Source organism: Glycine max, chromosome 15 (assembly GCF_000004515.6).
Source record: "Glycine max cultivar Williams 82 chromosome 15, Glycine_max_v4.0, whole genome shotgun sequence".
NCBI classification, from domain to species: Eukaryota; Viridiplantae; Streptophyta; class Magnoliopsida; order Fabales; family Fabaceae; genus Glycine; species Glycine max.
Genome location: NC_038251.2, coordinates 15,463,142 through 15,477,226, shown reverse-complemented (window position 1 = coordinate 15,477,226; position 14,085 = coordinate 15,463,142). Strand labels below are relative to the sequence as shown.

Here is a 14,085-nt window from a genome sequence, read left to right as displayed (position 1 = left end):
GCTCATTTATGCTAAGAATGCCTTCACAATGTTGAACTCAGATTATTTGAGGTCTAGGTTTGGTGCCCAGTGCACCCATGGTAAGCACGAGGCCTTCCAAAGGTTATGGTAAGGACTTAAGACCAATGTGCTAAGAGCACGCTAAGTGTGCTAAGCACCAAGACCTTAAAAAAGGTGCCTTAAATTCTCTACACATGCCTTAATTGCAAACTAAGTACGTTAAGTGTGGGGACTTCTAGAGAGAATGTTTGAAACCTCTACATAATTATGCTAATTAAGCACCTTTCTCGTGCCCTATGAGCTAGGGGTACAATTCTAAGGATAACTATACTTGACATAAGTATAAGACCCCTAGAACAACATATTATGTTAGTCATGTTTTTACTTTTACATATGATACTTCATGCTTACATATAATTGTGCAATGATACTAAAGGCTGATAAATAAATGATAATGACTCTTCAGACTGAAGAAGGATAAATATAAGATGTTGAGGACTCCTTGAACCGAAAGAGTATAAATATATGAAATTTTGACATGAATAAAAGGGATGCTCCTTAACAACTTAAGCTTAATATTCTGCTAAAGAAGAAAAAAATGAAAAAGATAAATAATAACATGCACAGTTATAGATCTATGTTTCCATGTTTGCATTTATGTTATTTCAAAGGCTTTATGCATTTAAGTATAAATTTATTTTATGGTTTGTTTAGAGGATATGAAATGACCTTGAAAGATATTTACATTTGATAATTGCATCTTCATAGGCTAGATTTTGAATAATTGTTGTATTCTTTTACTTGTCTAAATACTTGCACTTCCATTAGGTTGTACCACCATTAGATTCACAAATTCTTTAAATACTTGCATCTTTGCTAGACCCTTATAGATTATCCATTGTCGTTAATATGCTTTAGAACTTGCATCACTATTAGCTCACATCAATGAGACACACTGCCTAATCTTCACATTGTGATAACGACTCGAATCATTCCAAAACTAGGAAATTCTATAGTATAGGATTAATCTAGGTAAACTCAGAGATACAATTAAATTTGGTTCCTACTTCAATTCACTTATAAACAACAGGGATAAATTTTAACGAATAGTTTGTAGGCAATATAAAGAAATGCGAAAACATAAAATGCAAAGTCTAAAACAGAACAGAGTTTTGGAAAAAGAATATGAATTAGGTTTAATAACATCAATCCAATTCACCAAACCAATGCAAATTGAATTATCACAGTTGCTACGAATGATGTTCAGATTGTGAAAGTTCAGTCAATGTCAGTAGCAATAGTTCAATCGAATTAATCTTTAAATTCATTGAGATCACAAATTAGGTTGGAATATCATCCAAAAAATATGTGATTAAATTTCAAAATTAGGAAATGAAAAGATAACCTAATTCATTTTCAATCCTAGGCACATTCATAATCATGAAAATCGAAAATAGGATTAAAGAAAAAGATTGAACATTCACACATGATTGAAATACTAAACCATAACTCAAATTCAGCTTTACTTGGAATGGATCCTTGGATTGAGTGTTTAGCCTTCCATGATAATCATTAGTGGAAGAGAAACATAACTTGTGCAAGAAAAAGAAAGAACAAAAGTGAAAAGAGGAAAAAGAATGAAGAATAGTTAAGAGGAAAAGAGAGAAAAGAGTTTGATCCTAAAGCTTGCACCACAAGTTTCTAAATCTGTTTTTTTTTTTTGTACAAAATAGAGTATCTCACCAATCAACTAAGTCCACTAATATATACAATAATTACTCAGAAGGAAGGAATGGACCTTGATTAGGCTCATCTAATCTACCCAATTAAACTAAATACATAAAGCAAAGCCCAAATTCGCAACCCAATTATTTAAGTGTAGAGGTTATGAATTCCAAGCTCAATTTGACCCTTGAAATGGTAGAATTGGCCCAAGCTTATTTGTGACAAAATGGAAGATCTTTTTCTTAGCTTTCCAAGGACTACTAAGATGATCCATTTGGAATTCTGTAGTGTCCCATAGGCTCTACACAAGGAAAATAGGTCAAGCAAGCACAAAATCCGAAAATAAGCAACAATTATCAATTACGTCCAATTATTTGCCTAAGACAAAAATTAAGTTAAGGTGAGAAAATAGGAGTTAAATTGAGGTCAAATAAGCTAAGAAGAATAGAAAAATACTAAACTACAAATGCTCAATCACATTGTCAGGAAGACTTTTGATCTTTATACATAGATCTACTATTAGGAAGGTTTTCAATACAAGAGATCTTTATACCTAGATCTACTATCAATTCTACTATATCTATATGAGTTAGTTACCTGGTTGAACCATCAACTTTGATATCCTTTATTGAGAAATACGAGGGAGTTTAAACACTAGGTAGATCTCATCAATGAATCATAAGCAAATCATACAAGTGAATTTGACATCACATTCAACCCAAAAACCTTAAGGTATTAGGTTTGTAAATTTTTCTCACTTATATATTACTCAAGCTGTCCATTTCTATCCATATGGTGAGACTTCATATTCATACTTGCACTCCAACAAACTTCAAAATTGGGAATACATCTCTACACTTTTTCATCAATTTGCCATATTTTTTTTTGTCTGTTTTTGTTTTCTCTTTAACATTCTTATATTATCATTTTTTGTTATTGTTTGTTTCATAGAAACTTAATTTAATATACTTTATGGTAACAATTATGCACTAATACAAATAAGGTGACCGAATCAGCTTGTAACTTGTTTGGTTACAAGCAAATGTCAGGTGAGGTTAAAAAAATTAGGTTCGATTGTATTTTAATTTATACTGTTTAGTTAAAATTTTATTTTCTAGAATTAATTTGCAATGAATAAAATTAAATGTTTGATCTTGCCACCAATTGTGTCTTAACATAGTTAGCTAATACCATCACAAAATAAAATTTGACAGCGTAAAATCGTTACAAATTTTCTGTTTTTTTAAACAAAATTTACAAGAGTAATTTTTGATAGTTTATAAATATAAGAAAATTTGTTATAATTTTATATCGTCAATTTCTATTTTGTGGCGGTATTAACTAGCAACATTGAAAGACTTAACCAACGGAAGAGAACAAACAATACCTAAAAGTGATTATATAAAACTAAAACATGTAATTTTTTAGGTTTACGGACCAAAACATAAACACAATGCTGTAAAAGGGATTATGAGAAATAGGTACTATACAGGTCTAAGGGTGTGTACCAAAATTTTCGAAACCATATATTTGTGTTAATACGTTAAAGTGATTTTACTTCATCATGCTAATTAAATCAATTTTTTAAACTAATTTTCAAAATATCATTTCTAGTAAAAATATTTTTAAACTCACTTTTACTCTTAAAATTAAAAATATTCTCTCTCTATATAAGAGAGAAAATTAACATCTTAACTTTGTTTATGAATATATATTTTAATATATTTCATCTCGTGCAAATTTCATTTTTTTGTGACCATCAGCTTCCATCATAGGTAGTTGGTCTTCATTTCCATGAATATATAATTCTGTATAATTATTTGATGAATATAATTAGATACTAGAAGTAGAATATGAGATATATCTTATAGAAGATTATTTTAATATACGGAAGACTATATAATTATATATATATATAGATATATAATCAAGATTTAATATCATAAAATTATATATATATATATATATATATATATATATATATATATATATATATATATATATATATGACTTATTTATTTTAATTTTAAACATCTATAGGATTAAGACTCAATATTCTTTTAATTTTATTCTCAGGTAAAAAAGCCTAGGTAGTTTTCCAATAATATGCTCATGTAACAAATTATGGCCTCACCTTTTATTGTAAGTGTGCAGATTCGGTATAGATCTTACTGAAGAAAACAAAGAAACCGAAAACATTATATTGTTTTCAAATCTTATTGAATCCTTTGAACAAGTTGGCCTGGGATGGACGGTCAAAACCGCCGTCTCTAAAGCTCCCAACAAGATTTTCCACAAAGAAAATTCATTGACTAACGATAGAATCCTAATGTACGTGATAGAATAAGTACAAAACCATTAATTTGTAAGTTACTATTTTATAAAAAAATTATCATTTTGACCATCTTTTGAAATGAAATGTATCTATCAATCCCTTTCATTGTTAAATGTTGCTCCCTTGGTCCTTATGTAAATTGCAGTCGCGACATAAAATTTTTCATATCAATGCATGCAAGAAAGCTAAAATTAGCTTTAACCTAGATTTCAATTAGTAATTATTAAAATTATGATTATTAAACTTTCGAGTTAACTTGCTTATTCTTACGAGTTCATGAGTTCACTTATCCTTTATGAGTTAACTCATGTGTAAATTTTTTTAAGTAGACTCTCAAGTTTATTATCGATTAAACGAGTAACCAAGTTAAAAAAATTAAACTAAAATGTAAGTTATTCTGGATTGTTTTCTATTTGTTTAATGTTCAACTTTAGTGTGTTTATTTTCGAATAAAAAAATTCTCACTTCTAATAACATCAAACCCTTCTAATAACATTAAATCTTCGATCAGAATACTCTTCCACTACTATAACATATGCTATTATCTAGTAGTGATACATTACTAAACTTGGTTATTAAATATTGTGAAATTTATTATTTACTATTTTGTTTTATCATATTGTTGAAATATTAAATTGATATATTATTTATAGATATTTTGTTATTTATATGAAGTGAATTCTTAGGACGATACGAGTTGAATCCACGAGTTGAGTTTATAGAACTTTTATGAGTCTATGTAAACTCTTGAGTTTAATAATTTTGATTAAAATGCCATTCACCAAGCACTAATACGCATAAACATAAATGATATAAGGAAAATAAATTTGATGTATATATATATATATATATATATATGCTACGATTTCTGGACATAAATTAAAACAACATATTATTATATATGTCTCTTTAAATTGGTTATATGAATTATTGTGGGATTTAATTGTCTCCTTTAAAAATGGATAAATATATAAAATGAGAAAATCATTTACTTTATCACTTTAATATAAGTGGATAAATATACAAAGTTAATTAAATTAAATGTATTTTAATTAAAAATAACAATGAATACATTTATACTTTTTTCACTTTAAATTAATTTACTCAATTTAAATTAGGATTGACAATGAAGCAAACAAACTCCAATATAGTTTCAGACTTGTTTCAACAATTGATTTATTAATCTTGATTCATGAATCAAATGAACTAAATTAGAATTAAAAATTAAACTCATTAAATGAACTAGACTTGAACTAACTCAATTATGAACTAGCTTGATTTATATATATCTATCTTCTATTTATATCTATATCTATCTATATATTAAATATTTACACTATTAACTTGGTATAATTATTTTTAATTAATTTAATATAATTTTGTTTGAAATGAATATTAAATAAAAGCATATACAATAATTATAAATTTAACACATACATAAACATAAATACAAATATATTAAGTAATATATTTTATGTTATTAAATTAATATTATCAATTTTTTAAAAATAATTACAGATATATTAAGTAATATGTTTATATTATTAAATTGATATTCTCAATTTTTTTTAAAATAATTTCATATTAATTTTATTTTTGCATAAAATAAGTCAATAAAAATATATAAAGTAATTATAATTTCAAATTAAGTCGAGCGAGTTAACTCAAACTGTAGATGAACTTCAACCGAATCGAATTCGAACTAAAAACAAAAATTCATATGAAATTTTAGCCAAATTATAAATTAATCAAACTTTTATCGAGTGTAGCTAAGTTGAGCCGAGTTGAGTTGAAACTGGACTCATTTTTGGTCACCTTTACGTAAGTTAGTTGTCGGTGACTCGGTGTACGAATTTAATATCCTACAATACTCTCTCTCTATACCTCCCTTAAAAAAAATCATCATCATATGCATAACATAATAGCCACGAGTCGGTCCACGACCATTATACAATTTAATCAGCCAGTATTAATTATAGTTTCATTAAAATCAATTAGGTTACTCTGCCTTTATATTTATATATACGACGTATCTTCATACTAGATATATACTGATCTATACCAAAAAAACAACAACAAACACAAATTCTTATAAATACGTAGACTTATAATTAATAAAACCAATTTAATTATGAGACCAAAATATCACAACAAGTGGTGGAGAGTTGAATTAAATAGATTTGATGGACTTAAACTAACATCAACGATGCACTACCGTCGCAGAATAAATCAAAGAGTAATGGTCAAAGAAAGTTATTGGTCCATTTGGTACTGTGCCAAGTCAGCAACTACTCTTCTTACTGCTTCCTCGAAGGCAGACTCGTCCCATTCACTTCCCTGCCAAAAACATCCACAGCTGATTATTCTTCACATAAAAGGTCCCTACCAATCATAATCTTTTGGTACATAATAGTCTTTGAGAACGACTTTTTGGGTTATGTTTCTCTCGGTTTTAATGTGGTTTACAAAATTAATATATATGTGACGGCAAATAATATATGAGAGAATATTAGATATTTATCATATAAATAATTTAATTATAAATTATTATATAGGATAAGTTTATTAATTTTTATAATATTTTTTTAAATCATATTAATAATAATTTGAAATCAAATATTTTATAATATTAGTATATAATTATTAATCTCATAGTAATAATATACTAACATTTTTTGACGGAATACAATAATATACTAATTTAATAACATTTGATAGTAAATGAACTGAAATCGATTTGGATGATACATGATATTGAACACTAACAAAAGCAAACATTGAAAGTTACAGATTGGATTTTTCTTGCTGATAAAATTTATCATTTTAACCGTTAATATTTGTTGATAAAAAGAAAACTTAATAAAAAAAATGTCACGTTATTTTTTAGTCGTTTTGTATAATTATAATACACCGAAAAGCCGCCACCACAAGTTTAGTCGAGACAACTTTTTACGTATAGAAATAATCAACATATTTATGCTGATTCATGCATGTTCTATGGCTGCCAAAATAGAACCTACTTTTTTTGAATTGAATGTTATTTGTATCATCTGAGGATGGTGACAAAGCACACCAAACCAAACCACCTTAGCAATCAGAACTGCACTTTCGAAGTTCCTTCGTCTTAACTTTAAAACATTGTAATATGTAAACATAAATATATTTTTCATCATTATACTGATCAAGGGGGGTTCTTGGATCCTGCAATAAAGAAGCCGTCACTTTTTTTCCTAATCTAATTGTCTGATTTTGTATGCACAAATTCCACTCTCATAATGCAGAAGTAGACTTGTCATGCGCCACCCACTTTTGAAAAGTTTGACATGTGCAGATAGTTATGTAAATAAAACTTTCTTTTAATTTGAATATTTATATTTATGTCCTGCATGTCCTTACATGGTGGGACTGATTTTGAAAGATATCATCTTCCTTTCTGAAGCTAATTATATTTTATGAACAAGGACATGTTTATACCTTGTCTACTATACTAAAATATATTAACATAAATAATACTAAAATTATTTCATGTATAATATATTTATTTAGCCACATGTAGCTACCCTAAATTAACATGTATATATACCATTTGCTCATATTGTTTAATCACAAATTTATCTAGTGTATATATGTGTTTTAATCCCGTGGACCATTCTATTTTGAATGTCTGTAAATATAGCTTGATTCATATTATAAGAACTAAGTTAATCCCAAGGTGAAGTAATACGAAGCAGATGAAACACGTGTCTTTCTTTATTAAAATTTACATTTAGAGTCCTTCTCTAAAGGCAACTGTTCTTGTAACAAGTGTTCCTAATTATAATCAATCAATAAATTAACCTTATACTAAATATTTAAAAAATGCCATATATACTGGCAAGAAACAATTTTAATAGCTAGACTTGTCCCCATAAGCACAGTTTTTGTATAACAAAAACTATTAGGATAAACTTTATAAATACAAGTTAACATTGTGATATATCATGTTAATAGTATAATGTTTAAGTTTATGACCAATTAATTTCTTATACTTATATAATTGTCTATTGACCCACAATGTCTGTGTTAACAATTCAATTTTCGTTAAACAAAAAATATACATGAGAGCAATTAAGCTTCCATATATTATTATATAAAATTTCATTCTAAGTTATTCTATACTATTTCATGAATTTTTCTAGTGATAAATATATATACATACCTGAATAATCCTCAATCTGAAGGTTAGTTGATGAAGTGCATTGTTCCCTTCTGCAATGTGAGTGTTTGCGTCCATGGAAACCAAACTCACGTGGTGAGCCAGTTTTAAGAATTTCAATAACCGGATTAATAAATCAGTTTGAGAAACTTGTCCTCTCACATTCACTTGCAACTCCACCATTCTCTCTTCTGATGTGCTTGATTCGGGTACATGTGAAATTCTGACACTTAATCTTTCATTTGGTGATAAACTAGCTACCTTGGTTTCTTCAGCTGTAGATTCTTTGGCTGGCAAAAGTGACGTCAATCCCTGATTTCTGTTGCTTAGTTTATCAACTTCAGCCATCAAAGACCTCAATGTCTCCTTTGCTGCTATTAGTATAGACGCTTTGTCTTTCTAACAAATTAACATATGTTCAAATTCAAGGCATTAATTTTGGAATATACAACACATGGAAACAAAATGTACAAAACTTAAAATGGTCGTTAGGCAGCGACCTATAGCGACAATTTTCTTGCTGGTGAAAGTTGTTTTTTCAACGCTATTTTAGATTTATCAACTATAAATGTTACTCTGAATAACCTTATTTCTTGTCGTGGAGTAAAGGTTTTTACTTTTATTTTTTATACAATCATTTAATTACAAACTTGCATGTAAGTTTATTGATTTTTGTAATAACTATTTTACAAATCATATAAGAATGGTTTCTGATTACTTAAACTGTGCAAGCCTATTAAGCTCTCTCTATAGTATCTACTTTATAGTTGTTCTTTAATTAAAATTAATATTTTATTATAGTCATCCAAATTAAACGTCAAATTTTGATTGGAAAACAGCATTAACTAGAGCAATGGTGTTCTAAGTGCTCTAAGTGTACCTTTGTTCCCGGAGGAAGAAGTGCTCTAAGTGCTTGAAAATTCTCGTTTAGCTTCTCACGCCTTCTCCTCTCTGATATCATATGATGAAGCTGAGTATTGGTGGGACGAGACGTTGCTTGAACGCGTTCTCTCATTCTCATAAAGTTCATGTTTCTAAAGAACACAAGAGACCTCTTCATGAGGCTTTGCCTTCTGAAATTTGAGGCCATGTTGGAGCCTAAGTCTTGTCTATACCTCTGGAAAGCACTAGCATCAGGACGCACCACAGGAAGAAAATTATTACTATAAGGCAAGTTTTGGTGGTGCTGCTGCTCATGATGATAAGAAGTTGTTGGAGATATAACATGGAGGATTGCTCTCATGATTGCATCATGTTCAGTTTCTGGTGTGGGGAATTGGGTTAGAGAAGGGACTTCTGTCAATGCTTGAATATCAATGGCTCGTTGGTGAGGACTATTTGGCACTGGCTGCATTGTTGGCTCTACTCTTGATGATGATGCTCCAAGAGTCTCAGGTGGAAAGTGGGGTTGAGATGTGCCTGGAATACTGAATATAAGTGATGAGTATTCAGGGCTACCTGTGGATATTGATCTCAGAGAAGATGAAGATGATGTAGGAGGGTTTTGATCAATTTGCTGGGACTGTACTCTAGTGGAAAAATCTTCAGGAAACAAACTCCTAAGTGCTGTTTGAATGTCAACCTGTATATTAAAAAGAAATGGGAAATCAAATTTCAATTTGCAATGTTGATTCATCTTTTGGTTAATGAAATTGGCATTAAGTGTTTTAATGTGATAGATATTATATATAGTTGGTAGCTAGCTTACTTGGGACATATTTAAGAAACCAAGCTCAATTTCTCCCTTGTTACACCCCATGAAAACAGCAGTCTGAGAAGAACAAGAAGATACAATAAGATTCATGGTTCATCATAAAGCTTATTAGGAAACAAAATACAAAGTATTTTGAGGTTCTTTGACAACAAACGAACCTTAATCCTTGCCTCCTGTAAAATAAATTAAAAAAAAACTAATCTTAGTACCACCATAACCTGAAAAAATAATTAAATACAGCATTGGTTTGAACTTTGAAGGGAACTTTCTTTCTTTAGAAAAATATATTACCTGAAAGAATTGTATTTGTATTTCTGTGGATGCTAATCTGAGAAGTTCCAATTGTTGGAGCTCTAGGTAGGGTCGTTGATTCCTAAAAGCTAGTCCAGGAACACGGCTGAATAAAACAAACAAATTATCTATATGTTTGCTTTTTTAGAAAAAAAAAATAGTTTTTTTATTTTATTATAACATTCCATATATATATATATATATATATATATATATATATATGCAAATTAGCATTAAAAACTAGGGAAACATTAGAGCAAATTAAAGCCTTACTCATCATTGACATCAAATGTCAAAGTCCGGAACTGACTGAAAAGCTGTTGTGCCTGCACACTCCCCAAACTAGAGCTTGCTTGGTTGTTCCTTACATTGTAGATACCATCCAAGAAGCTCAAACGACTACATATGCCAAGAAAAAGCCTCAGAACTATATATGAAATGTTTTATAATATAATTAAAATGGAATAATATGTGCATATGCATATATATACTTTGGTGAAATGGAATCATATGCCCATAGACAAATGTAACTGCAGCCCAAAGACTGCACCAGAAATTGGATAAAATCAGTTCTGGCGGCTACAGAGAGAGAGAAGACACTTTCCATGGGGTGCATGGTGCTTGATGCTAATGCTTTTGCATCATGATCATGAGATAGAAGAGAATATGTTTTGTGTCCCTAGTAATACTTTTTTTTTTTCCTTTTCTATATGCCATTTGAATCATTTACTTTTATGAAATGCAATCTACTGGTCCTATATATATGTGGGTCTGTGTATGTGAGTGAGGGAGTAGGGCTTGGTTTCATTGACAAAATAGACAAAGAAATTATAAAGAGATATGATAGTAGAATGGAAGAATTAAGATTCTTGCTAGGTGGTGGGTGCTGGCTAGGGAGACAAAATAATCTTCAATGCTTTCATAAATAATTACCCATTGAAATTTTCAAGAAATATATTTACTTCACGTGTGAAAGGAAGGAACGGATCAAAGAGAGAAATTAAAGAAAGGGTTTTGAAAAGTACTAAAGTAGGTTGATCCCACTGTGAGGAAAATGTATAAGAAGAGACATGATGATATGAAGTGTGATACTCCAATAAATGGAGGAGAAAATAAATAAAATTAGAAAGAAACTGCGCCTGCCCAAAAAAAAGAAAAACAAATAAAAGCTATAGCACCACCTGCATGTGGGTGTTGCAAAAATATAATTGTGTTGGTCTTCCAGGGAGTTTGAAAAGTACCTAGTGGGAAAGAAGCACTTACTACTTAACATATAAGGAGAGAAAGAGAGAGCATAATAAGGGGGGACTAGCTGGAAATTGGGATGGTTTTAAGAATTGATGGAAAGTGAAAGCATGAAAAGAAAAGTAGAGAGTAGGAAACAAAGACGGGGAAGGGGAATGGGTGGAAAAGTATTAAAGTCAAAGTCCATGCTTGAAAAGTTTGAAAATTAGTCATGGGTGGAAGGCACGGTGCTTCTTTCCACTTGACATCTGTTTAATTCTTTTGAAATTTTGACCTCTCATAAGAAGAATGGAGGATAATAGTTTATATATTCTATTTTTATAATATTTTTAATTGTTGTGAGACTTAACTTTAATAGTATCTTTTAATTTTATTGATAATTAATTTTTATAAAAAAAATTATTTAAATATTTTTATTTAGAACTCTCTATCCAATCACATTTTTTCCATTAATTTAAAATATTAAAACAACTTAGTATTTTAAACACACAAATAACTAGAGAACCTTACTCAATTGTTATACAAATACAGCTTAATAATAATACTTCTAATATTATAATAACACCCACTCATCCTTAGTCTATTCTTATACATATACTGCTAAATAATAATACTTCTTATATTATAATAACACCCACTCATCCTTAGTCTATTCTTATACATATACTGCTTAATAATAATACTTCTTATATTATAATAACACCTATTATCCTTATTAATTATATAATGAACTGTAGACAAAAGAAATGCTGCTGTGTCCCAAAAGATTAAACAAGTTCTCGAGAGAGACAACCAAATATTCAACCTATTTTACTAATGATATTGTATCGCAACTTTGACTCTGATTTTTGTAGTGTAATTTGGACTACTTACCAGGTGGAGCTTTATTATTAGATGACTCTACTCAAGTAGCTGCATCAGATTCTTGCTCGTGCTTATCATAAACTCTCTCAAATTTATTTGCCGCTCACTTATATTTTACACACAAAAAAAATATAAGAAAATCAACTTCTGGATTATTTTATTTGTTAGCACATGTGAATCAAGTGGTAATTTTATTATTTTACTAATCTACCATACACTCTAGTTATTTTAAATCTTCACCAATGTAAGTTTTAGAATACAGCAGCCACGTTTGATTCTTGAAGCATGTAAGCTTCTAACTACCAATGATTAGTTTTTCTTCTGTGGTGTGTGGCCCAGACTATTATATACCATGAGATGAACTCAACAAGCTCACGCACTAAATGAAAAGTAAAGTGTTAGCCTGTGAAGGAGTCATTTTCAAGAACAATAATATCGCTCTTAACAAGACAATATGAGTAATGACGAAAAACAACATATGCAGTGAAGTTGTAGCACACTCAGCATGGTACTTCTTCAACAAAAGGAAAGACTTTTGAAGGATATATCTTGAGCTATAGAAATGAGTTTGAGGTGATCTTGGAGTCTATGAAAGATTGAAGGAAGATCTATATTTATAATGAAGAAATCGTGAATTGATGTAACTTGAATCATGATCAAAATATAACTTGAAGTTGGAGACATTGTTTTGCCTGGCTAACATGATATAATTGTAATATTTTGAACATATTTTGAGCTATAGAGGTCTAAATGATATGAGACCAATGCTTAAATTTTTTTAAGAATTATCTAACACTCTTATGAAGATAACAAAAGCCAATTTGGGTATATGAAAGGCCAAAAAAATCAAATGTAGTAGCACACATAACATGCTACAACAATTTGCATATCAAAGTGATGGAATACAAGTTTGACATGTTACATCGTCAAAGTACTCTTACAATAAGAACTTTCAATGATAGGAGACTAGTGCCTAAATTTCAAGGAAAAATTATCTAACACTCTTATAAATACAACAAAAGCCAATTTGGGTATATGAAGGGTCAAATAAATCAAATAGAGTAGACATACTACAACAAGTTGTATATCAAAGTGATGGAATATAAGTTTGACATGTTACATCATCAAAGTGTTCCTACAATAAGAACTTTAATTGCTTTCCATCTACATCAAAGATCCCTCTCAAACTAGATCATTAGATGAAGATGATTACACCAATAAGCTTCACTAGAAAATTGTTGGGAAGAGTTCATAAAAAATGTTATTCAAAATGTGTGCTCAAAATGCTTGCTAAAAAATGTTGTGATAACAGTAAAGTTAAAATGGAACCAATAAGGCCTTTGTAAAACATGCAAAGCTTATGCATGAAAATAGATTTAAGCATTAAAGTTGTTGAGAAGAATTTTGAACAAAACTTTTCCAAGTGCGTACATGATCTTCCACAACTTTTTGACCTTTTGGAGAGTATAAAACCATGTATGTCCAACTTAAGCCATGAATCACTAGTAGATTCTTCCCTTCAAAGGTTAATCTTTAATGATCTTAAGTTGTCAACAAGGAATTTTATACTCAAGATTTTTCTTGGTGAGGGCATGTTTGGAACTACGTTGGAATGTTGGATCAATCTAGATGAGAACCCTGCAACAAGGCCTTGAATGGAGATTCCAGTGGTACTGAAGAATCCAGACATGACCTAATGGATTTTGATGGATGACC

General features: G+C 29.6%; 1 protein-coding gene across 3 annotated transcripts; it reads right to left on the bottom strand.

Annotated features, from left to right (window-relative positions):
- Positions 1 to 6,149: 6,149 nt before the first annotated feature.
- LOC100807098 (putative transcription factor bHLH041) lies at positions 6,150 to 11,598 on the bottom strand. Of its 3 annotated transcripts, none has more exons than XM_014767460.3 (8): positions 11,442 to 11,598; positions 10,534 to 10,659; positions 10,261 to 10,366; positions 10,128 to 10,142; positions 9,964 to 10,026; positions 9,136 to 9,837; positions 8,259 to 8,654; positions 6,150 to 6,397 (listed from the first exon to the last, which is right to left on the bottom strand). In XM_014767460.3, exons 1-8 carry the CDS (start codon positions 11,531 to 11,533, stop codon positions 6,314 to 6,316), a joined length of 1,584 nt encoding a protein of 527 aa, XP_014622946.1. In that variant the 5' UTR covers positions 11,534 to 11,598; the 3' UTR covers positions 6,150 to 6,313. The 3 variants fall into 3 exon arrangements, with proteins under 3 accessions (XP_014622946.1, XP_006597820.1, XP_003547476.1); XM_006597757.4 differs by having other exon boundaries at positions 11,502 to 11,589; XM_003547428.5 differs by lacking the exon at positions 11,442 to 11,598 and adding an exon at positions 10,752 to 11,432.
- Positions 11,599 to 14,085: the final 2,487 nt, after the last annotated feature.